Source organism: Chelonia mydas, chromosome 21, assembly GCF_015237465.2.
Source record: "Chelonia mydas isolate rCheMyd1 chromosome 21, rCheMyd1.pri.v2, whole genome shotgun sequence".
Taxonomy (NCBI): domain Eukaryota; kingdom Metazoa; phylum Chordata; order Testudines; family Cheloniidae; genus Chelonia; species Chelonia mydas.
This window is the reverse complement of record NC_051261.2, coordinates 10,337,039-10,362,251: the sequence shown is the minus strand read 5'-3', so window position 1 is coordinate 10,362,251 and position 25,213 is coordinate 10,337,039. Positions and strand designations below refer to the sequence as shown.

Here is a 25,213-nt window from a genome sequence, read left to right as displayed (position 1 = left end):
AGTAGATTGCATGAGTCCACTGCTTTGAACCGCAAGGCCGTCCTTCCTGCCCCTTTATTATTTGGCCTGGTTTTCAGAACATCTGAGCACCTGCGCCTTTGACTGAACTTAATGGGAGCCACCCTTAAAATCAGAGCCTTTCTACATTACTAGACCCCGCAAGCATGGCTGTATCGGGAATGGTGTAAGGCAGAAGGGCCAGCTTCTTCTAGCAGCAATAAATGTCTGTAGTGAGCTCCCAGGTACAGTAGTACCATCCCCATCCCAGATACTTGGTACCATAGGGACTAGAGAACATATGCTGGCTCTGGGGAAACTCCCTCGGACCTGAGTTCAGTCTTTCCTTGCAGTAACCCTAGGAAATGGGGGAGGCCATTGGCAGCTCCCGGTTCCGCCAATCCTAGTGGGAGGAACCTTGGGAAGTGTGGTGGCTGCGGTGGGATTGGTTGAGGGGAGCGACCAGTGAGCTGGTGCTGCTATGGCCCCGCGTTGTGTGTTTGCAGACCGCGAGCGGATCGGCCAGGACTCCTCGTATGAGCAGGAGGGGAAGGTGCAGTTCGTCATTGACGCCGTGTACGCCATGGGTCATGCCCTGCACAACATGCACAAGAGTCTGTGTCCCGGCAAGGTCGGCCTTTGCCCCAGAATGGACCCGGTGGACGGCGTGGAGCTGCTCAAGTACATCCGCAACGTCAACTTCTCAGGTCTGTCTGTCCGCAGAGGGTCAGGCTGTCTGGCCTTCAACATGGCGGGGGAAGTGGGGGTGGTAAGAGAGGAACAGGGACCAATTTATGCTCTGAGTGACTGGAGAATGACTCTGCTAAAGTCACTGGAGTTACTCTAGATCTACAAGGCTGTGAATGAAAGTGGAACCAGGTCTCTTCTGCTCCCGGCCTGGACTTTCTATTTATTATGTGTATTATGGCAGGAACTAGAAGCCCCAGCTGAGGTACACATACACCTAGTGAGAGACAGTCCCTGCCCTAGAGAGCCTACAATCTAAATAGGCTCCATGGTTTTATTATTGTTCCCATGTTATCGAAGGAGCTGAGGCACAGAGTGATTAAGAAGCAGATTTTCAAAAGAGCTCAGCACCCAAGCTGCTGAGTGCTTCTGAAAATTAAAACTAGGAATTTTAAAGAACACCAGAGTGACATAGGAGCACCCAGGAAGTCAATGAAACTTGTGCTCGTGAGTCACGTAGGAGCTTTCAAAAATCCCATCACTGGACACTTATCCAAGGAGCACAGTAGGAGCTGACCCTTCCCGAAAACTCTGGTGTTTTTTTTTCCAAGGTCACACAGGGAGTCAGCAGCAGGAATCGAACCTGAATCCTTTACAGTGCTAGCTTCAAGCCTTAACACAGCCCCACCCTTTCTTTGTTAGCTTCTGTTCCTTGTTCTACTTCCATTCCTTCTCTCTCTTTCCTCTCCCCCTTTGTTGAAATGAGCTCCTCGTCTGATTCATTCTGCTACCGCTTTGTCTTCCTTCAGATCTCCTCTGGAAACTCATCTCTTCCCTGTACTATATCTTTTTAATAAACATTTTCTGTCCCTTCCTTCTTATTACTTCTATTTATCTCTCCCCTGCAATCTCCTCTGCAATCTGTCTTCCTTATTTATTTTTCCTTCTTCCCCTCTTGCCTGGTTTTCTGTTCTCTTCTTGTGTTCGTATTTATTTGCACACTTCATTTGATTTTACTTGAAAGCAAAATTTTTTTTTTAAATGTGGCAAAGCCATAGGCAGCAAAACTCCCACTTCCAGCAGCCACCCCCTGTGTGCTGCAGGAAATGTTTCTGTGCCGCAAGCAGCTGGTGTGGCTCCCAGGTTGAGCATTGGCCGCTACTGTTTTGAAGTGTTTGTATTGCGTCCCGGCTCCCACCCACTCTCCCTCCCGGGCTACGTCCCCGAGTGCCAAGCTCGGGCAATCCCCGCTGCCCATGAGTGGCAGGAAATGTCAAAGCCAATCACTCTGTCTGTACTTCAAGCGTAATGAGCTGTGGGGAGGGGAGGGACCGGCAGCTGAGCTGCCATTTGCAAACGGAGGGTGTCTGCCCTGACCGGCGTGCCCAGTGCGGAGTGGGCTGCCAACATGACAGTCAGTAAGGCAAGCCATCATATTTCTTCCGCCCTCCTCTGCCTCGCTCTGTGGGCCGCTGACCCTAATGGAGATCCCCTTGTTCAGTCCAAGTCTGAATCAAACCCTGCTTCTTTATCTGAAGGGCTCAGTAGTGCAGTGGGTTAGTGCAGCCCCAGGGGCCTGGATTCAAAGGCTGCCTCGAGTTACAGGAGCCTAATGACTAATCTCTGCTCCTTGTCGGCCTGCATCACGAGGCGTGGTGCCTGCCTGGCAGCCTGTGTTGAGCAGAGCCCCAGCCTCAGGAATCAGATAGCATGGGGTGTTCAGGGAGCAGGGGTAGGGATGGGTCGGTTGGTTGCCCGCATTGTCTGTGTCTCTTCAAATATAGTTGGCAGAACTGTGTGAGGTCCAGGACTGGAGTAGCAGGAGAACGGCAGGTCAGGTTTAAGTGCTTGCAGGGGGAAGTGTGTGGCTGGAATAGCAAGGGAGGCTGTGGGTCAAGATTGAGGTGTACCAGCAGAACTGTGCAGAAAAATTATGCACAGCATCTGTCTGGGCTAAGCCTGCTTGTAGCCACTGTTTCCAGCCCCTCCATTTCATGAAGTCCCTTTTCGCCCAGCCTGTATCTAAATGCGAGAGATGCCGTGTTGTTGTTTTTTCCTCGGCAAGCTCCGTAGCTGAATGTTGAGAGGAGATCACCACTCCTCCTGAATGAATGATACAGCATCACAATACCCTGACACTGTGTATGGATTTATTATTCAGTGCTTTAGGAAAGAGACTCCCAGACATCCGGAGATGGTGTGAGACCGTGCAGGCTGCTCGCGGGTGGGGAGGGAGCCTTGCAGAGTGCCCTTTGCAATCTGCTTTACACGGGTAATACGATTTGATCGGATAAATGACACAGGTGAGGAAAAGCCGGCTGATTTCCACATGGGAGTGAATTAGTTCTTCTGGCATCTACTCTAGTCCTCCTCTCTCTGGATGTGTCTACGCCAGAAATGCTACAGCAGGACAGCTGCAGCACTGGAGCGTAGACACTTGTTGCAGCGATGGAAGGATTTTTCCATCGTTGTAGTAAATCCACCTCTCCGGGAGGCAGTAGGTAGGTGGAAAGAAGAATTCTTCTGTTGACCTAGCGGTGTCTACACTGGACCATAGGTTGGCTTAGTTAGATTGCACAGGGCATTACGTTTTTCACAGCCCCGAGCGATGTCGTTAAGCCAACATAACTTTGTAGTCTCATTTCTCTCTTCTCTCTCTCAATAATGTGCCCCCCGTCTTTCCCCTCCCCCCTCTCTGTCATAACGTCTCAGCTTCCCTCCCTGCTTGGCACCTTTTAGAATCGTTTGCACTTATGCAAAGGGGGTGTGAAATGCTACCACCGGCGTGGGTGGAGAATTCTGATCTGGAGGTGTTCTATGGGGGCCTAAGGCTGCAATTCAACAGGCCGTCCTGACTGGGCAAAGCACCTACGCTCATGCGCCCGTCCCACCGGCCATGAGTCTTCAGCACTTCCTAATAGTGACGCACCATGCTTCGCTGAAGAGGGATGGACTTACGCATGTTTAAATGCCTTGCTGAGTTAGCGCCTAAGACTGATTGCACAAGGTGCAAGGCTGGGGGATACCAGCCCAGGAGTCTGTCCAAATGGTTCTGCCATTGCCAGGCCAACAGCCTTCCATATCAGGCCCAAGGAATTTCTAACAACCCCCCTCCCTGCAGTATCTAGGCACTGATGATGTGATATTTATTAATTAATTTCAGCCTTACCAAATTCTAATCACCCGCTGGCCAAGGGCAATTAAGTAGTTGTTGCCAGGTGAGGAGGCCAGTTGCTGAAAGGAGCTGCACTGACATATACCAGCTGAGGATCTGACTCCGTGCCTTTTTGTTTTTTCATGATCTTCATCTGCATGTGCAAGTGGATTTGTTTTTTATCTATTTGTTTATTTTGGACATTTAAACAAGTTTACAAATCCTTGCGGGTAAATATCAGAGATGAAACGATCAGTGTCGGAAGTAAGACATGGGAGGTCACTGTTCCTCTCTACTTGGCATAGAAGAGGCCACCGCTGGAGTGCTGTGTCCAGCTCCAGGTACCGCGCTTTAGGAGAGATGTGGAGAAATGGGAGCGAGTCCAGAGGAGAACAACAAAAATGCTACGAGATTTAGAAAACCTGACCTGTGAGGAAAGGTTTAAAAAAAACAACTGGGCATGGTTAGTTTTGAAAAAAGAAGACGGAGGCGGGGGGGACCTGGTAAGTCTTCAAATATGCTAATGACTGTTACAAAGAGGATGGTGATCAATTGTTCTCCAGGACCACTGAAGGTAAGACAAGCAGTAATGGGCTTATTCTGCAGCAAGGGAGGCTTAGGTTAGATATTAGGAAAAAACTTACTATCAGGGTAGTTAAGCTCTGGAACGGGCTTCCAAGGGAGGTGGTGGAATCTCCGTCACTGGAGGCTTTTAAAAACAGGTTGGATAAACCCCTGTCAGGGAGGCTCTAGGTTTACTTGTTCCAGCCGCAGTGCAGGGGGCTGGACTTGATGACTTCTCGAGGTCCCTTCCAGCCCTGCATTTCTACAATTCTACGCTCATCAGTACAACAGTGAGCTTTTGTTTAGGGAAACCTTCTGCGGTAATACAATCATCAAATCTCTCTGTTTAAAAGGATGTTGGCAATTTGAAGAGGGAGCCCCTTTATACTTCCCAGGATGTGTTGTTTCTGTGATTTTATTAAATGGAGTGAAACTTCTGTTTACACATATTTATCAGACCAGGCATTTCTAGCCAAATGTTAATAATAAAAATTGGGACAGGTGTGCTCTTTGTTTAGAAGGCAAATGTATTATTGTCTGACTATGGAATTAATGGTAACCAAATAGCTAAGTATCTGTTTGTCCTCTGTCTCTACAGTCTGGTAAATTGTCCTGGCAGGTTTGCAAGGCTGGTTTATTTTTTAAATTGTATTTATCAAATGTCACCAGAATGCATGACACTGGGAAGAGACCATGGAAGAAGAAAATAATCTAAGGCAGTGGTTCTCAAACTTTTTTTCTCCGCGGACCACTTGAAAATTGCGGAGGGTCTCGGCGGACCACTTACTGATCTTTCCAAATGTTGTTTGTACCGTTAACTAACTATTGTAAAGTGCTTTGGATAAAAGCACTATATAAGAAAAAACCTAAACAATAATTAAAGTTTTTTTGTTCTACAAATAAAAGCACACAACTCATATTTTAATATCCGTAGTCTTACCTTTCTAATGCGATGGATGTGCCCTTTCTCCCCAGCCGCGGCAGCCCCAAGCTGGGCTGGGAAGGAGGGGGTGTCTCCCCGACAGCCACAGCCTTGGAGCTGGAGAAAGTCGCCTCTTTCCCTGGCCACCACAGCCCTGTACGTCCCAATTCCCCCCACCCCCTCTTCTCACCTCACTGCCCCCTCCCACCTACCCTCTATTCCCCCTGAAGACCACCAACTCACCGTAAATGGTGCGTCTTGTCCAGGGTCCAGGCACCTAATTAGCAGAGCCACGCCTGTGCGGCTCCACTAATTAGATGGTTAGCCCTTCATTCTCTCGGGCATGACTGCCCAGGCACGCACCTTAGAGGGAACTATCCGTGGACCACCTGAATGGAGCAGTGGGCCGCAGACCATAGTCTGAGCACCTCTGATCTAAGGACTCTGCTGAAGTTAATAGCAAAGATCCCATTGACTTTAGCAGGAGTTGAATTGGACACTGCGCTAGATGGATCAGCCGTACTGCACAGCATTGGAGCAGATGTTGTTTTACGCTCTGACGTTAAAACTTTCCTGTCTTGTAGGCATTGCTGGGACTCCGGTGACGTTTAACGAGAACGGAGATGCACCTGGCCGTTATGACATCTACCAATACCAGATCAAAAACTCCACCGCTGAGTACAAAGTCATTGGGCACTGGACCGATCACCTGCACTTAAAAGTAAGACCTTGGACTGGTTTTGCATTTGGCTGTGGAGTCAGTGGAGATGGTCCCAGCAAAGAGACTGGGCAACAGCTTTATCCCTGCTTCCCTAGAGCTTCCATTAGGGAGCATTCTTTTGTACTAGTCGAAGAGAGGTGACATGGCAGCTGGCTTAAAGGGACCGGGAATTCCGAAACTAGACACACCAACGAATTCCACTAATTGTGCCAAATTATTCCCAGCCTGTGCTTGATACACCGTTAAGGTATATCAGACCCCGCAACAAACAAACAAACCCTACGTAAAAAGAACATTATTAAGTTTGCAAAATCAAGCAGTCGAAAGGTAGGGAATGCCAGTGTTGAAGTTGCTTGTGCTACATTATTTCAACCCCCCTTATGTGTCTGCATCATGATATTGTGTTTCCTTACATGGTCTCGTGCTCCTTTTCCACTCTTATTTTTTCCCCCAAGGGTTTATAATTTTGCCCAAATCAGGCTGATTTTCACATGGATGGCAAAAGGCACATCGCTGACACACACAGACCATTCCCCTGTCTAATTGCAAGTCCCTCCTCAAAAGCAGGGGGGTGCTAGAGCTTTTCAAAGAAGAAGTTGCCACAATTTTGTAACGTAGGCCAAACAATTTATTTTTTCCCTTGTCTTGTTCTGGGCCTTGGGGCTCGTTATTCTCCCCCTGTGGCTCACAGCTTGCGCTGTGTTGGGTCTTTGAATGGGGACTAATGAAAGCAATGATTCTCAGCCTGTAGCCTTTGCCGCCTTTCACCCCAGAGGTGACTGCAATTCACTGCCTGCTGAAATGGTCCCTGTATGGTCTGTAAAGTTATTTGTGTACTTTGGCATCATGGGGTGGATGGCAGTATATTCAAAGAAGCCATTATTGTATCATCGAAGCCAAGAATAGGTTTTCAGGCAACAATTTAATCTTTCCCCCTGTTTTTTAAATGCTAGTAGCTCTGGCAATATTATGGGGAGATCTGGGCAGGAGAACGTTTTCCTGTCCCTTGAGAATGTTACTGAAATGTCAGAAAAATCTCATTTGCACATTTGGACAAAAAGTCAAAATCCTGAAAATTTTCGTGAAGTGAAAATTCAAAAAAAGATTGGATTGGGTCAGTGGAAACATTCTGATTCAATTTTGCCTTTTTATTTTTTCTTTAACTTAAAATTTCAAAGGAGACGTCATTTCAAATGGAAAAATGGAACTCTTTTTGGTTTCAAGAATGTCTTAAACAGACATTTCAACAATTTCACATCGACTTTTTCCCCCAACTCTTTTCGAAACAGGAAATTCGTTGAAACTGACTCTTCCCCAGGAAGTTTCAGCCTTGACGAATCAGTATTTTCTGATGGGAAAAAGTTTTGTCAAAAAAATTCCTGACCAGCTCTGCTGAGGGGCTATTTTGCTCTGGTGTGTAGTCTTGTCTTTTGAACTGCAGGGCTCTTTCTTCTTATCCGTGCCCCAAGAGGTGTCATAGGGCATTGCCTATACTTCAGTCTGGGGTGTGATTCCCAGCTCAAGGAGACAGACCTGCGCGAGCTCTGATGGAGCTAGCATGCTAAAAATAGACTGTAGCCACAGCAGGAGGGGCTAGCCGCACTGAGTACATCCCTATAGTTGCAGATGAGATCGTACTTGGGAAGGCTAGAACCTCCCGCTGCTTCTGCTGCTGCAGTTACCCTTTATTTTTAGCATGTTGTCTCAATCAGAGCTAGCGCGGGTGTGTCTCCTTGAGCTGCGGATCACACACCCAGCTTGAAGTATAGGCGTAAGCTAAGTGGGTAACATGGATAGTCCATGGGTGTAGTTTGGGGAGGGGGGCAGGTGGGCATTGTCCCCAAACTGCAAGCCTCCAGCAGGCATGGAATTTGCCCTTGCCCTCCACTCCCACATGCAGCCCCATTGGTCTGACTGCAGCTGCCCCTCCAAATACAGAAGTCAAACTATGCCTGTGAGGTAGTCAGTCCTTCTGCTGACTGTAAGGGGAGGAAGTATTGGGTTCTGACCCTCTCAAGCTGCCCACTCAGAATAGAAGATGCTTGACGCATCTTGAGGGAACAATTGACTGCCTAGAGCCTGCGTTTTCCAGTGGTTATGCCCATGTGAGCCCATTAGCCCTCTGGGACGGCTGAGATCATTTGGACCTCAGAGCTCCACCCTCTTGCACAGTTCTCTGTAATGGTGAGCACAGAGGGGCATGCTAGGAGACGAATGCACTAGCATTGCCATTCTGGGGACCTGGAGTCTTATCTATCTTACGGCTTGTCTACTTGGGGGATTTCATCTGCAGCTTTTTGATGCGCGTCAGTTCACGCGCAATATGCAAGCAGCGTACACACGGGATGATGTGCCCTCTATCGGTTCATGTCATTGTGTACCTATGGAGGCGGTTTGCTGCAGACTCAGGGCGTGGCTTTCTAGGAGGCTGTCCCATGGTGCTTTGCTTCACTGCTGAGCAGTGTGCATTCTGGGATTTTTCTCACCGTGAATAGTGGGATGCAGCGTAGCAGCCAGGTGAATTCACATTTAAAAAAAATCCCATGATTCATCTGTTTCCACCCCGTACTTTCTTTCTGGGGGGGCTAGCGCCATTTTTGTAATCCTGCCAGCCAGCGTGGGCCCAACAATTCTCCATGCCACTATGCTGGCAACCTTGAATATGCAGTGGCCACTTGAGGGGTATTTCAGCACTCAAAGCTGGATGAATTTGGCTTTGGACTTGGCCCACTGAACCAGCGACCAGTTGATATCACAGTAGCAGCTCCTCCTGCAGCAGGAGGGTTTTCAGTGCTGGTGGAACCGGGGCGAGAATGAAGAAACCGAAGAAGACACCAAGCAAGTGATAGTACTGGACTGATTCCTGGAGCAGCCTCACACCATGCAGCGACACTTTTGGGCGTGGGATTGGCGGGGGAAGTTTGTTCTGAGCTAACAGGAAGTTGCGAGAGAATTTCAGGATGGAGAAGGCAAACTTCTTTTTTGAGATATGTGCTGAACTAACCCCGGGAGCTGCAGTAGCAGCATGCCAACATGCGGTGCCCCGTACCCATGGAGAAGTGGGTCACCACTGGCATCTGGAAGCTGGCCACCCCCAAATGCAACCGGTCCATAGCGCACCAGTAGGGTGCAGGGAGATTGACCATTGGGGTTATGGTCATGCAGGTGTGGGAAGCCGTGGAAGAGAGGTTGTAGCACCGGGTTCTGAAGCTTGGTAATGGTCAGGAGTTTGCTGATGGCTCTGCGCAAGTAGGTTCCCAAACTGTATCGGGGCATCTGATGGGACCCAGGTGCCTATTATTTGCTCTACCCCCACTCAGGGTTCAGAATTCATAAACGCAAAGGGGTATTTCTCCGTGGTGCTCTGCAGGCTGGTTGCCCCACCGTGGTAGATTTGCAGACATAAACGCAGGGTGTTCTGCAAGGGATCACAACACGAGGAGATTTTGGAACGCCGCTTAATTGATCTTAATGGAGAAAGGGCTGGTTGCCCTCAGGAACACGACAGACATTAACGGCGTGGACATTTCCTCCAGTTCATCCTCTGCTTCCCTGGCTAATGAAGCCGGTTGCAGGCTGCTTGGACAGAAGGAAAGAGCTGTTTCACTCCAGTCTCAGGGAATGGCAGCAGAGTGTGCGTTTGGCTGTTCGAAAGGAAGATGGTGCTGTTGGTGGACTAGTTTGGAAACAGCATTAAAAACAAACATTTCCAAGTGTATAGCAACACATTGTATTCTGCAGTAGCCAGTAGGTGTACAATACAAAATACAAGCAGCCGGGGCAATGTTGTCAGGTTGCTCTTCTTCTGCGTCTCAGGCCCGAAGTCGTGCAGCTGTACATCTAGCTGTTAACCTGGGGGAAGGGAGAGTTGGAAGTTTTTTGAGCAGTTCAGGGTTTGAGTCGTGGGAATGTAACGCTGTGGCAGTCCCTATTGTATCTTGTGTCTTTGCCTGCCTGGTGGTGTAAAACCGTATGAATTAGTGCAAACTGAAGGACTTTCTGTGGAAAAGAAACAGTCAGCACCTTATGAAAGATGTTTTCATGATTAAACAATCTATATGTAACAAAGAGAAATGAACCTTGAACTGAAATGATAATAAACCAATTGCTTTTAATTATTAAATGACACATTAAAAAGCAGTCTATTCTGTAGCGACAAGGAACCATTTCATTAAACCAGCCACAAAACAGAGCAGCAAGAACGAGGCACAATGCAAGGGGTGGTGTGGGGGCTTAAAGCCACAGATGAGTTTACCCCTTGGCTCGGCTTCTTCTGGTTCACGGGCCTTCTGGAGTGGAGTGCCAAGGCTTGACGTTACCAGGGGCGATAGAGGGCTCAGAAGAGCTGGGGTCCCAGTTGCCATGGTTCTGAGTGCCCTGGGCTACGGTCTGTGAAGGGAATGGCCTCTTTGGGAGCACAATTTGGTGGCATGGTGGGATGAGTTCTTGTTGTTGCCAGTGGCCTGCATTGCCCAGGGGCTGCATAATGTGGCTGGGGTGCCGGTTTGCAGGACTTTACTGCCTGCTGCCCAAATAGTAATCCATGCGGCAACTGGGCATTTTAGCTTTGTATCACTTCCAGAAGTTGCCTCTCCATTTCCCTCGGTCTTTCTATACAGTCTTTGGCCATGACGATGCTTTCCCTGGCAACTGCCACACTCTCCTTGGCCACTGCAGTGATCTCCTTGGAGATGTCCTTGTCTGCTTCCCTCTCCATCCTCAGATACTGCCCTCACCTCTCTGCTGTGTCCAGCAGTTTGGGGGCTTTGCAGTGATGTCCGTGAACTTTTCATCAGGAGTTTCCCCTCCCCTGATGTTGGCCAGACACTCAGCCATTGATGATCCCTGTCCTTGGGGGCTTGGCCAGGGCAGGTGCCGGGGATGTGGGAGTAGTAAATAAATCACAAGTGGTTATTGTTTGTATTCTAGACAGGCTGTGACAGTGTTTGTGTGGGGGTTTGTATCTATTTCTGGCTTTACCCCACTGCGATTCTTCTCAGGCTTGGGGGAACCTCGGAGATGGTAAATGATGTGTGCACTGGGATTTTTGTCTGTTCGGCTTTGCCATTGTATCTTGGTGGCTGGGGAAGGGGGATTTAATGGGGTTGCAGTCGGGAATTATGTTCCCGGGTTGGTTTTGCCTCAGAGGTGCTTATGTGGCATCAGAGGGATTAGTGGGGTGAACATGGGGGCAAGCTGGATACCTCCCTTTTAGGCTGTGCTGACTCTGGATGACTTGCTGAGGCAGGTGACTGGTGCTGCATCTACGCTGCCTCTCTATTGACCCATCAACATTGAATTAAGTGCTATGCCTCTTGCAGATGTGGAGTACAGAAGTCAATGTTACAGGCGACTTAGGTCGGTGGAAGGGACCTGGTAGTGTAGACGCATACATTATTAGGTCAACTTAGGGCAACTTCTGCCGACCTAAGTTTTGTAGCGTAGACCAGGCCTAAAAGGCAGAGAATGGCTTTATTTAAGAAGATGAAGGGCCAACCAATGAGAGATGCTCCTGATGGTCCCAAGATGGTCCCCTGGAAGTGCTGCAGGAGTGGACAGGAGTTGGGAGTTATCTTAGGGAATGGCTGTGCCGCCAATCCTCATAATGTCTGGACAAAAACTGAGAATTTTTCCAGCCGAAGATTTTGCTTTATCGCCCCTGCAGATTGGGTGAGAGGGCAGAGGAAAACAGATAGGCTTTCACAACGATTGCCTGACGCATTCACTGTTCCCGATCTTTCTGTATGTAAGCCTGTGAAAAGCCGTGAAAAGCTTTTCTATCCCCACAGCAAAGCTGTTTCATTGTAAGAATGCACGTTACAGGGCATTTCTACCTCAGTGGCAAGCTGTACTCTCTGTAGCTTTACAGGCATGCAGTGCTCATGTCTACCTCACGTAAAAGCTTCTTTTGCTGTAACCACAGTCCCCTGTCACATAAAGGATCACATTATAGAATCACAGGACTGGAAGGGACCTTGAAAGATCATCTAGTCCAGTCCCCTGCACTCACGGCAGGACTATTATCTAGACCATCCCTGACAAGTGTTTGTCTAACCTGCTCTTAAAAATCTCCAGTGATGGAGATTCCACAACCTCCCATGATGGAGATTCCACAACCTCCCTAGGCATAGGCATGAGGCAAATCTGCCACAGATGGCAATGGCGTAGAGGCTAGAGCTGTGCCATGTTGCCAGCCACCATTGTGAACTGGCAAACAGGGTGTGAGCGGGAGGGCAGGTGTTTGCCGGGCAGGACAACTGAGGGAAGGGGAGAAGAAAATAGGTAGGGGCAAGTGCCCCCTAAAATGTGGGTCTGAAAACGGTCAATAGTTGGGGCTTTAGCATGAGATGGAGGCTGATAGCCTGGCCGGCAGAGCCGCCATTTTGGAAAGGGGAGCCAGGGGTCTGAACAGAAAATGTGGATCGATGGAGGGAGGCGGGGACCTCAGCTTCAGAAAGGCTTCTCGCTCACAACCACCTACAAGGGCGGTGGCCATGGGACGCCTGGAACAGAAGCTAGCATGGTAGGATGGCATCATCATAATACATTAACATTTAAATATTTTGTTATTTAAAAAAATTATAATAATAAAAACGTACATGCTGAGGTTCCCTCCGTAGGATCAGCCTCCTCCGTTCCGGTCTGGGCTGTACTGCCTGGGAATTGGGGTTGATTGCTGCAAGGCAGAAATGGGGCTTGTCTTCTACATGGCTGGCATCAAGGTGTACTTGGTCCCGAAGAGATCCTGGCTTTCCCGGGAGATCTCTTCGTTGGCCTCCTTGAGCTCTTCCTCCGATGCGTCTTGCTGGTTATCCTTGGAGGGGACAGGTGATGTTAGTGGGCAGGAGTCTCCGCTATCTGCCTGGGTTGGGTGGTCATGTAATTGTGGAAAGTCCTGTCCAGCGCTTCAAAAAATGGACCAGTTACATGTTTCCCGCTGGACCTTTTCCTGTCATCTCTTGTTTTAATGTATGTTCTCCTGAGCGGTTTGCTCTTCACCTAGCGCAGTTTGGCATTCTGGTCAGAGCCCCTTGCAGTCATCTGCCCAGCAATGTCCATAGAAAAGGTCTTTATTGCAGTGGCTGGCATGAGCGCTTCCAGCATCGGTGCTTCTCCCCAGCTGCCGATGGGATCCAGCACCTCGGCATGGCTCCACGCGGCCGTTCGAGGCGTGCTATAGGGCTTCTTGGGTATTATCACAGCTGTTGTAGTTTATTTGAATCCAGGAACTAATGGAAAAAATGTAGCATCTGTGACAAAGTTCCTGCTCTACCTTGGTGGGTCTTGCGCTTATTGGCGGATTTGCTCGCCTTGGAGCTTCACGGCAGCCCTCAGCTTGGCCGTTTTTCTGAACCCACAGTCCAGGTAGACTCCTGTGTCTGACCAGGAGTTGGGAGGATTTGGGGGGGAACCCGGGCCTGCCCTCTAATCCGGGTTCCAGCCCAGGGCCCTGTGGAATGCAGCTGTCTAGAGTGCCTCCTGGAACAGCTGTGCGACAGCTACAACTCCCTGGGCTACTTCCCCATGGCCTCCTCCCAACACCTTCTTTATCCTCATCATAGGACCTCCCTCCTGGTGTCTGATAATGCTTGTACACCACAGTTCTCTAACAGTCCGCGTTCTCACTCTCCGCTCCTAGTGCCTCTTGCTCCCAGCTCCTCGCACGCACACCACAAACTGAAGTGAGCTCCTTTTTAAACCCAGGTGCCCTGATTAGCCTGCCTTAATTGATTCTAGCAGCTTTTTGATTGGCTGCAGGTGTTCTAATCAGCCTGTCTTAATTGCGTCCAGAAGTTTCCTGATTGTTCTGGAACCTTCCCTGTTACCTTACCCAGGGAAAAGGGACCTACTTAGCCTGGGGTTAATATTATCTGCCTTCCCTTACTCTCCTATAGCCATCTGGCCCGACCCTGTCACACATCATACATATCGGGGAGGGCACATCCAGTCAACTTGACCCCCGAGCAGGGGAGATCAGTAAAGGTCGTGCACAACGCAGTGTGGGGTAGCTGTTGGGAGACTGCCAAAGTAGTTTGCAGTGGCATTGCAGGCACAAAAATGATAGAGTGGACTAACTCGATTTTAACTTGACTTAATCCGGTTTAAACTCCCCAAGTGGACAAGCCCTTAGGCTACCAGTGACATGAGTTTGGGGGATTCAGCTTCACACCCCTGCGCATATTTGTCCCCCTCATAAAACAAGTCTGTGTGTAAGAAAAGGTGAAGGAAGAACAGGGAGACACATAGGAGGGAATGCAGGTCAGGAAACACGTGTGTTGGCAGAGCTGCAGTGTGTGTGGGGGCTGTGAGGATGGGGGGCAAGGGCAGAGTAGCAGGGAGGCAATGGGGGGCAACAGTAGAGCTGGGGGGAAGGAGTTTAGGACCGGAATATCAGGGGGTGCTGCAAAGCTCTTGGAGAGCCCATGGATACAATAGCCAAGGGGATGGCAGGTCAGGAGTGAGGTGCATCATTCAGGCTGCCTGAGGCAAGCTCACCCAACACTTGTCACCCAACACTGTGTTCACAGCGGGTCTGTTACCTGCCCCTTGTGCACTCAAAGGACTGAGTTCCTTGTTGATCAGCGAGGCCTCTCCTCTCTCTTCCCGCAGATCGAGCGCATGCACTGGCCCGGGGCGGCCCACCAGCTCCCCAGCTCCATCTGCAGCCAGCCGTGCAAGCCGGGCGAGAGGAAGAAGCTGGTGAAGGGCATCCCGTGCTGCTGGCACTGCGAGCGCTGCGACGGCTACCAGTACCAGCTGGATGAGTTCCACTGCAAGATGTGCCGCTTTAACGAGCGCCCCGACGAGAACCACACCAGCTGCGTCCCCATCCCCATCGTCAAGCTGGAGTGGAGCTCGCCCTGGGCCGTGGTGCCCGTTTTCATCGCCCTCATGGGCATCATCGCCACCCTCTTTGTGGTGGTGACGTTCGTGCGCTACAACGACACGCCCATCGTCAAGGCCTCGGGGCGGGAGCTCAGCTACGTGCTGCTGACGGGCATCTTCCTCTGCTACGCCACCACCTTCCTGATGATCGCCGAGCCCAGCATGGGCACCTGCTCGCTGCGGCGTATCTTCCTGGGGCTGGGCATGAGCATCAGCTACGCGGCCCTGCTCACCAAGACCAACCGCATCTACCGCATCTTTGAGCAGGGCAAGAAGTCGGTCAGCGCCCCGCGCTTCATCAGCCCCGCCTCCCAGCTGGTCATCACCTTCAGCCTCATCTCCCTGCAGCTGATGGGCGTCTGCGTCTGGTTCATCGTGGACCCTTCTCACTCCATCATTGACTTTGAGGACCAGCGGACTACGGACCCCCTCTTTGCCCGGGGTATCCTCAAATGTGACATTTCCGACCTGTCCCTCATCTGTTTGCTGGGGTACAGCATGCTCCTCATGGTGACGTGCACAGTGTACGCCATTAAGACCCGCGGGGTTCCGGAGACCTTTAATGAAGCCAAACCCATCGGGTTCACCATGTACACGACCTGCATCGTCTGGTTAGCCTTCATCCCCATATTTTTTGGGACGTCACAGTCGGCGGAAAAGGTAAGAGGGACGGGCAGGTTGGGGGGAGCCTGTGGGTTTGGTTCATGCCCCATCTCCCCCACTTTGCTGGAAGGTAACGGGATAAGAACGCAAGGTGCGGGGAGCAACATGTCCAGAGTGAGGGGTGATGGTTTCCCCCTGTGAGCCTTCTGGATCTCAGTGGGTAAGGGAGCTTCCCCTCCCACTGGAGACCTGCCAGACTAGAGTGAACTCACTGCCTTTGCTGGTTCTCCCTCTTGCTCTGTCTTCCTTTCCTCCTGCCCTCTTCTGTCTTTCACGCCATCTTTCTTGTGCTCTTATTTCACTTTTCCCCCTTTTCCTTCTCCCTGTGTGTGTCTCTTTATCACTCTCTCTTCCCCAGTATTTCTCATTCTCTCTCTCTTTCTGCACTCCTCCCCATCTCCTCCCTGTCAGATGAGGCTGTGTTGAAAGGCAGGCAGTGTGGGTCCTACTGGGCTGTGCTGGCTGAAGTTGTCACACACAGGACTGTGGCCCAGGATGAAGGGAGTCTGGCGGAGGCAGAGCCTGGGCGAGTGAGATAGCCGTGCATGGTTCTCCCTGGCACCTGGAAATTCCTGCTCCCACGGTCGATGGGTATCACAACCCTCTCCCCAGTCTGAGCATCCTAGCACATCTGGAGTCTGGCTGCTATTGGCACCATTCCTGCATGTGCAGACCAAGTGGGCATGGGTGGGAGATCTCCCCAACGGTTCATGGCTGTGCCCTCACCCCCAGAGTTATTGGCAGTGCCCTTAATATACCCCACAGCCCTAACACTGACCAAAGCCAGGTGCAAAGGCCCCCCCTACCCAACCTGTATATGCCCTCCGGATGGACAAGCAGCACCTCCTATTGCTTGGTGCTTGTCTGATTATATAACCCACCGGTGAACGTGTGTTAGAGGTCCCCCTCTCCGGCTGGATGAGCCCCCACACGTGTGATGCCCCCCATCTTGGCCAACACACTTGGGATTGAGCTGGGGACCTCCAGAGTTAAAAGGACGAGCTGCTACAGCTTGAGCTAAAGCTCCCTCCCTGGGGCTGTAGCAAACTCCTATCCTCTGAGGATTGGGCACCAAGGGAGACACTTGCTAGTGGCTTACACCGTTACTTCACTCATCCTCCCTCCACTCCTGCTTAAGCTACAGATTAAAGGCCAGATCCTGCGTGGTGCTGAGCACCCTCAGCTCCCGAGTGTGCCTCTTGGGGGGTAAGGGTGACTCAGCATCTCCCTGACTGTTGTTAACGTCCCTGGTGCTGAGAAATGGGATGTGCCGCTAGTCCTGACTGCTGCCATTGTCAGGATGCTGAGTCTCTGAGCAGAAGCTGTAAGGGGGCCAGGTGTCCTGCTGCTGCACGTGTTCTGGCTGCCCACCATTGCCTGAGCCCGAGAGTAACCTCGTTTCTGGAAACGCAGCTAATGGCTGGTGGTTCTGCTGGGAATCCTGGGGAGATTCCCAGCCTGCGGTAGGTAAATACCATCCTGTTTGGCTGGTATTTCTGTGCTTAAGCTCAGCCCGGAGGTGAGCTATGTCCTCCTAACACCAAGCATGGGGCATTGGAAACATGCCACCTCCCATGCCCAAAGGATCTCGTAACCCTCCAGCACAAGGGCAAATAGCCACCCAGAAGTCAGGTCTTAACCCAGCGTCTAAAGGCCAAGTTTCCACATTCAGTAGCCACCCTTGTGACTGGCAGCCTCAACAGACAGGTCAAGGAATGGATGGGCCCACAGACCCTGGTCTCCCCTTACTCTCTTCAAACGGGAGATGAGAATGAGACCCTTAGCTCCTCTTCCCTGCTCTCTAACTGGAGTGACTTGTTTGTGTTCTGGGGGTGCCTAGCCCCATTGTGCTGGGTGCTGTACATACCCCCAGGGCAGGGACTGTCTCTCCGTGAAAGCTGACAAGCTAAATGGACAAGACAGACCAAAGAAGGACCGTTCTCCTGGTTGTACGGATGGGGAACTGAGGCAGCGAAAGATTTAGGGTGCATCTACACCGGGAGCTGGAGGTGTCCCTTCCGGCTTGAGGAGACACACCTGCGCTCGCTCTGAGGGAGCTGCTGTGCTAGAAACAGGAGCAGGAGGGGTGAGCTACCCCAAATACACGCCAGCCTCTTGGATGAGACCCCGCTTGGGGTGGCTAGCCCCTCCTGCTGCTCACCCCACTGTGGCTACCCCTCTATTTTTAGCAGGCTAGCTCGATCGGACCTAGCGCGTCTCCTCAGGCTGGGATTGACGTCTCCAGCTGGAAGCAGAGCCATACCCTAAGCGACTTGACCGAGGTCACGCCAGGAGACCGTGGCATGGCTGGGAGCAGAACCTGGATCTACCTCCTCTCTGCCTTGTCCTGTTCTGCTTCCATTCATCCTCTCTCCTCCCCTCTCCCCACCCAACTTCCAAGCAATAAGCACCCCCCTGGATAGTTTCAAGGCACAGTGTGCGCCCGGGAAGCTTGCCATGCCACCGCCCACGCACTGTGTATAAACAGAGGTCTTCCAGGTTGCCAGTCGGGTGCCTTTGCACAGCAGTAAACTCACTGAAAAATGGAGAAGTTGCGTAACAATGACACTCTCGGCATTACCAGCCCAAGAGTTCTGGGGAGAGAGACAAAGAAGAAAAGAAAAACAGCCCCTTGACTCTGCCGCTTCTCACTCGATTACTGGGTTGCTGTGATTTTAATTAACACCCGCGTGTTTTGGTAACACAAGCTCCTGTGACACATTCCTCCACTTGGCTGTGGTGGGGGAGAGAGCTCATCTTGTAGCCGAGAACAGGGCAAGCGGAAAACGTAACCCTCTTGCTCCAGGCACCATCACTCCTGGGCCTTGTCTTCAGTAGCAAATTAGGTAGTGTCAGGCCACGACCCCAAGGAGTCCTGCTGACCAATATGATGTTAAAGGTGACTATGCAGTCAGTGTAGATAGAAGCAAGTTGGGCCGGATCTTCAGCTGTAATACAGACAGACCAGTGTTGGGAATCATTCTCAAAGGAGCGTGGTTAACGAACAATATCGTTGCTTCCGATATTCTGCTCCGTTCATCTTGGGGAGACGACCTAAGCCTGGTTGCTCATCTTTAACGCCAGCACTATGATGTACTGCAATAACCAGTGGTTATTAACGTCATTGAGCAGTACTATGTGTGGTGGGAGGGATATCTAAAAGGAGGCACTGATCAGCATTCACTATACCCTTCCTGATACTCAAATCCTAGAATTCTTCTCCGTAGTGGAGTGTCACGTTTTCAATAGCTGTGTCTATGACTTTGGGTGCCTATTATCCTCTAGCAGTGTCACTGTGTCAGCAGTGTGGGTGAGAAATGCTATTGCGATTGAGATTGTAATTATCTGTCTGTCTAGCTATCTAGGTGCCTGTCTGTCTGTCTGTCTGCAGAATCTATTGGTGGTGTCTGTATGGCGTCTATCAATGGCATCTGTCTGGCTATTCTAGGTGTCTCACTGCCTATCTACAGTATCTATCTATATGTCTGTCTATCTATCTACCTATTGGTGTGTGTACATGTAATATAGTATCTGTGTGTCTAAGGTTTCTGTCTATGATGGTGTCTGTCTATCTGGACGTCTGTCTACTGCTTCTATGGATGGTTTCTGTATAGTATCTATCTGTCTATGGCATCTCTGTATTTCTCTATTGATGGTATCAACTTTCTCATCACAAAGTTAGCTCTAAAGAAACCTCCTTTGTAATGAAGTGAGAATGAGCGTCCTGAATTTGATAAAGAAAATATCTGTCAATGGAGATGACCAAATTCCCTCTCCCTCTCCCAGCCAGAAAAGAAGTCCAGTTTCAAAGTTACCACCACTAACGCTCCCTGCCCCAGCTTGTGGTCCGTGGCAATGAACCTCTATGCTGTTGTCCCTCTGAAATCTGTGACCGATGAGCCCTTCCCCACCTCACTTTCTTCCCTCCTGGCTGCCAGCTTGGATTCCCTCTTGCAGGAGTGGAAAGCTTAATCAGGCTTGGTCTTTTCTCGGTGCCTCTTGTGCCTGATAGTATCTCAAGGCCCTTCCCAGGGTGATGAGCCCTTCCCAGGGTGGTAGGCCGGGGGCGGTAGGTAATAGATTCAGTCCTGCTCCTCCATCACATTGCTGTCACACTCACTGATTCTTACCGCAGGGTCCACCTGCTCCACTCCCCTCTCTGTCCTCTGCTCTCCCAGCGCCGTGTGCTCTTCTGAAGATGTTGCACGTGCCATGATGTGCTAGGTCCACCCCTGCACGGCAGAGGCTTCTGCAGGCACTTTCTGGGGGTTGCTGGTGGGGGATTGCTGCACCAGAGTGGGCCGGCGGAGGAATCTCCCTTGATCCAGAGCCTGCTCTCAGGGAAGTGCCAGAACGTGCTCTCCTGTCTGCCTCCGCCCCAGCTGTCGTGGTGGGGTAGCACTTGTGCAGGGAGTCACAGTGGCACCTTGTACTCAGTAGTGGCTCCTTGAAGGCTCGGACATTAGAACCTGTTACACTGCAAGAGCTCCCTGCAGTTCTTTGGAAACCTGCCATGAGCTTTTAAACGGAGATCCTTTTCTCTGATGCATGTGGTTAAACATCCCTCCTGGGGAGACGGCACCTGCCAGGGCACCAGAGCGTGCAGATGAACCCAGACCCCGCCATGCAATTTAAACCTTCCAGCACCAGGTACCAGAGATGAGATTTGCTACCAAGTCCAGCTGCTCTGGTTAAAAGTGGGAAGGCGAATTAAAGAAAATAAATGGGGCCTCGAACAGCATTTCCATTTTGATGAGCTGGCAGGGGAGATACTAACAAGAAAGTAGGTTTCTTAAGGAATTATTGCAAAACAAAAGCTCCCTTAAAGCTTCCGTAATGTGCTCGGCACACTGTGGGTAATAAAGATGGAAATGATAATGATTGTAGATTATGCGCAAGGTTGCTCACCTCCTCGCTGCTGCTTGTCATGGGATAATTTAGGGCTGCCAAAAGCTGGCTGTCAAGTAGCAATTCAACGATAAGGCTTGCCTCCCTTTAGGGGCTCGTACTGTGCCGGGCTCCCCAGCGCTCAAGCTGCTCACAAGCTGATTAGAGGCTAGCACCGCGCTGTTCCGAGCTCCCTTTGGAGGCAACACAGTCGCGGCTTCTCGTCAAAGTGTACCCACTCCCTCTGCATCCACTGACCTATAAGAGAACAGTTCCCTTTGGGCGTGTGCTCCCCTGCTGGGGATGGTCGGCTCTGGGACGCACCTGCTTCGTGTGGATGTTCTACGGCCGCTGTACGCCAAGCTGCCCTAAAGGGCGGGGAGGGGGGCGAAGTTGATATTTCCACCGGAGAGGAAGGAAGACAGAGTGCCTAACTCCCTTAGTTTCTGTTCAACAATCCCAATCAGAAGATGGTAAAAATTTGCATCTCTTTGACAGTCCCTCTCCCCCCCACTTTAATTTCACATCTAAACCCCGGCAGGGGCCGATATTCCCTTCGCTTCTTCAGATAAAGCAATTTCGGATGCTGCACCTGCACTTCCCTGAGCATTTCCAAACGTCCGAGGGGCCTGAGTCGTCTCTCGCCTCTGCCCCCAGATCTCCGCTTTCTCCACCGTTACACCCAAACCGGGCCCTGCATCTCTTTGCTCTGCAGCTGGGGGCAGAAGACTCGCATAGATCAGTCTTCTGCATGCTCCTGGACCCGACTGGGCAAAAAATGTGAATGAAGCTTTTTTGCCTGCCCCTCCGAGTCGTGGAGTTCTGTTCAAGTTTGCAGTGATGGCCGGCAAGCTCTTCTCCACGGGAGCTTGTGTTTAAACACAGTTCTTTCCTTCTTATCTTTGCATCTGTCTAACAGCACGTGAACCTGGCACCTGCGCCTCACAGGTCTCTGTTCTTCCCCGCTTGGCTGTTCGGGTTCACCAGCTACACCCAGCACTCGTACATAGCAGCAGCTGCTCTGCACAGGTGGTATTACACCTGAGCCCTCTGCCCATCTGTCTGTGGATCTAGGCCTCTGCTGTTCTGCCCGCTAAACCAAGGCTTATTGAGGATGCTATTTCAACCTTGGGCCCTCTGTTGCAGGTATAGATGGTGGAACTAGAGTCTACTACTCTCAGAGGAGGAAGCTGAGAGAAATGATAGGAGGACTTGTGGCACCTTAGAGACTAACAAATTTATTTGAGCATAAGCTTTTGTGAGCTACAGCTCACTTCATCGATACCTTTGAGGTTACAGTGCTGGCCTGGGAGACAGCGGTTCAGTTCTTAGCTCTGCCACGGATTCCCTGTGTGACCTTGGGCACATCACTTAGCATTCATGTGCACCTGGGGATGATAATCCTTCATGTGTTCTGATTGTAAACTCATTGGGGTAGGGGACCGTCTCTTAGTGGGGGTGTACAAACAGCGCGTTGCCCAGTGGAGCCCTGATCTTAGATGGGTCCTTAAGGTGCTACCACAACATAAATAATATAGCGCCCCCCAGATCTAAGGGTGCCCCCTTAAAATGGCTTAATGGTGTGTGAGCAGATGGGTGCGTGCACAGGCACACAAAGTTTTTTTTCTGCCAGTGGCTGAGATTAAACCCTAGACGCTTCCTCAAAGCATCTGTGCTCAAGTCCCATCGGAGTTACGTGAGCAAGGCTGGCTCATTGTTTTCTACTGAAGGAGTCAGATGAGATCTCAATTTTATTTCCTCCCTCTCCCCCCCCTCCGTCTACAACTTTGGATGGAGGTGGTATATTGTTATAACAAGTCCCCAAGCCCTTTCTCAAAGGAGCCTCTTATCCCTGCAGATCCCGGCGGATTACAGAAATAGCAATAACAGAGGATCTAAAGAATGAGACAATTTCCTGTTCCGATAAGGCAGAAGCCGAAGAGCAGAGTCATTGTAAATTTCTCTGTTTATCACATTTGCTTTCACAGACGGAGAGAAGAGGATAAAACGTGGCCACTTGTTTGTTTAGCAAGGGCTCTTGGTGAAATGAATCATGAAAGGGACTCTCGAGTGGCTTGTCCATATCACCAGAGCCCCGAGATTGAATGTCTGGGGGATGGGTGTGGAGGGGTAATGATACAAAGGATTTGGTGGATGGGTATCAATTTAAAAGCAACCAGTGGAAATTTAACTATTTGTTCCACTTATTAGCTCCCCTTGCTGAACCTCCTACCATGCCTGTGTCCCCATTTGACCTCCCACATGTTGCACCCATTTACACTAGGTCTGAGGCCATCTGACTACTCTGCAGTTTTTTAAAGTGAATTGAGCGCTGGTGACAGGCAGCGGATCAGCAGCACCAGAGATGGGCGCTGTGCAGTTGGCCAGGCAATGGGAGCTATGGAAGCTGATCCAATGGCCAGAAGCAGAAGCTAGGCAAATTCAGACTAAGATAAGGTGGAATTTTTTAGCAGGGAGGGCAATTAGCCATTGGCACAACTTACCAGGGGTTGTGGTGAATTCTCCATCGCTGAAAGTTTTTAAAATCCAGATGGGAGGTTTTTCCTAAAAGACTATTTTTGTATAACCGCTGCTATTGGGCCTGAAGCAGGAATTAATTCAGGGAAGTGATGAGACTTGTGTTCTGCAGGCGGTCAGACACAATGCTTCCTTCTAGCCTTAAAATCTATGACTCCGTGACCAAGAGGAGTGCAGGGGGATTATGCAGTCACTTAGGTTTGGATCTAGATTCCATTGGAGCCAATGGAAGACTCCTATTGAAGTCAGTGGCTTTAGCTCAAGCCCTCCGGAGGCTGGTGGTCATGGCTTGGAGGCAACATCGTTTTTGTTGCTGTTTGTTTCTAATGTTCTTTGTGTGTCAAGGTTTAGGAGGCTTATAGCTTCCAGCCCCCTGGAAAAGGATGGTTTGCGGAAGGCGGGAGATGGTACGGCAGATGGGGTTGCGAAGGGGAGTGCAACCTGGAGAAAGGCCCAGGGGCCAGCAGAATGGGATGGGGCAGCAGCCAGACAGGGGCTTGGACTGAGTGAAGAGAACACAGGGGAGGGAGGGGAAGGAGAATAGGGCTGAGCTGATGCCAGGCGAAAATAGAGGATATGGCTGTTTGAGTGTTCCCAGTGGCTGGGTTGCTGTGTGGCCTCTTGGTGCCATTCCTGCTTAACTGGCTTGGCTACCCCCTTCCCAGGCTCTGGCCCAGGAGCAGTGGCCAGAAGAAAGGGGCATGGCTGGGGTGCCTTTGAGATCCAATGATCCCTGGCTGCATTAATGACCCTTGGGAGGGCCTGATGTAATAGAGTATCCCTGAGGCTGAGCTAAACTACATCATGGCCTGGGATGGGATCAGAGAATCCACACAAAGATTCTTTGCTCTCCCGCCCTTATTGGGTGCAGCCAGAACTTTTTGGATACATAGAGGATGATGTAGGCAGGCACATCAAAAGATCTCAGGCCACTAGGTAAGATGGCTCTGAACCACACTGTCACCACACAAATATATGGGTGCTAGATATACCTGGGGTGCCATTTCCAGCTCTCCCATGGGCTCCCTCTGTGGCCTGGGGCACTTAACCCAAGGGTAGCTAGTTTCTCCGCCTGACCTAACTTTGCAGAATAACGTGAGATTCTTGGATGGAAAGTGCAACTGGTGAGTAAGTGCAAACCTTATTTGAGGCTTCTCTGTTGCTTAGCGGCATCGTTTACATCTTCACGGAGCTTCATATGATTGACTCAGTGCCCTTCCTGCTGTCAGGGCATGGCTCTGCCGCGCTCAGCACAGTACTCTGGGGTGTGGGAGAAAGGAGTAACAAGACACTTTCAAAGCGCTTCACAACCTTTAATTAATCCAGTTTCATGCTCCCCTTGGGAGGTAGGTCAGCATCTTATCCCCATTGTATAGGTGAGGAAACTGAGGTGCAGAGCTGGGCTGCAGAGTTGAGAACAGAACCCAGGTCTCCTGCTCTAACCACTAGACACGTTGCTTCTCTAGAGCAATGGTTCTCCACTTTTTCCATACAGGGACACACCATCTAGCCAGGCTCATGCTCCATTTAAAAATGTGGGAGGAGCATGATGGTCGTGACCCCCTGGCACCAGTTCAGGCCGTTGGGTTGAGAACCCGTGCTCTTGGTAAGTCGCTCAGAGGCTTTGCAGCCTTGGTGTCCTCCTGGGTTCAGGGCTGCTCTTGGATCCCCTTGGACTGGCCTGTAATGTGATTGTTTCATCCGCGGCTCATCCGCAGGCTGTGACTTGGCTGACCTCACTGCAGTGTTCCAGTCCTTTGAAAGGCCCAGGCTGGATCAACTCAATGCGCAGTCTTCCAGGTTGTACTTGAAAAGAGCCCAGGCCAGCTGGCTCAATGCAGCAACCGCAACAGCCCATCTCCATGGGCTGAGTCACTTTGAGCACAAGACACCGGCGCCCTGATCTCTGCACTGGCTGCCAATTTGCTTCAAAGGGGGCCGGTCATGATCTAGAAGGCCCTATGCCAGTGAGGGGTCTGAGTTCTTTGAGTGTGTCGTCCAAACAGTGGATAAGGGAGAATTGGAAGATATAACTTTTTAAAAGCCTTAGACAAAGTTCCTCCCAAGAGGCTATTAAGGAAGCAAAGTACTGTCGCGGATCAGAAACAGGCTAAGAGACAGGGAACAAAGGATAGCAATCAGTGGTCAATTTCCAGTATGGCAGAAGGTTACCAGCAAGGTGCCTCAAGGTTCC

At 50.6% G+C, this 25,213-nt stretch overlaps 1 protein-coding gene across 5 annotated transcripts in view; it reads left to right on the top strand.

Annotated features, from left to right (window-relative positions):
- GRM4 (glutamate metabotropic receptor 4) overlaps positions 1-25,213 on the top strand; it is a 245,303-nt gene that overhangs the window by 200,842 nt on the left and 19,248 nt on the right. For 2 of the 5 annotated variants that reach the window (XM_043533671.1, XM_037885170.2), the window contains 3 exons: positions 504-704; positions 5,909-6,045; positions 14,656-15,591. In XM_043533671.1, coding sequence (XP_043389606.1) covers positions 504-704; positions 5,909-6,045; positions 14,656-15,591 — 1,274 coding nt within the window. Of the gene's footprint in view, positions 1-503; positions 705-5,908; positions 6,046-14,655; positions 15,592-25,213 lie in introns of those variants that run through there. The other 3 variants (XM_043533672.1, XM_037885171.2, XM_043533673.1) reach the window with 2 other exon arrangements.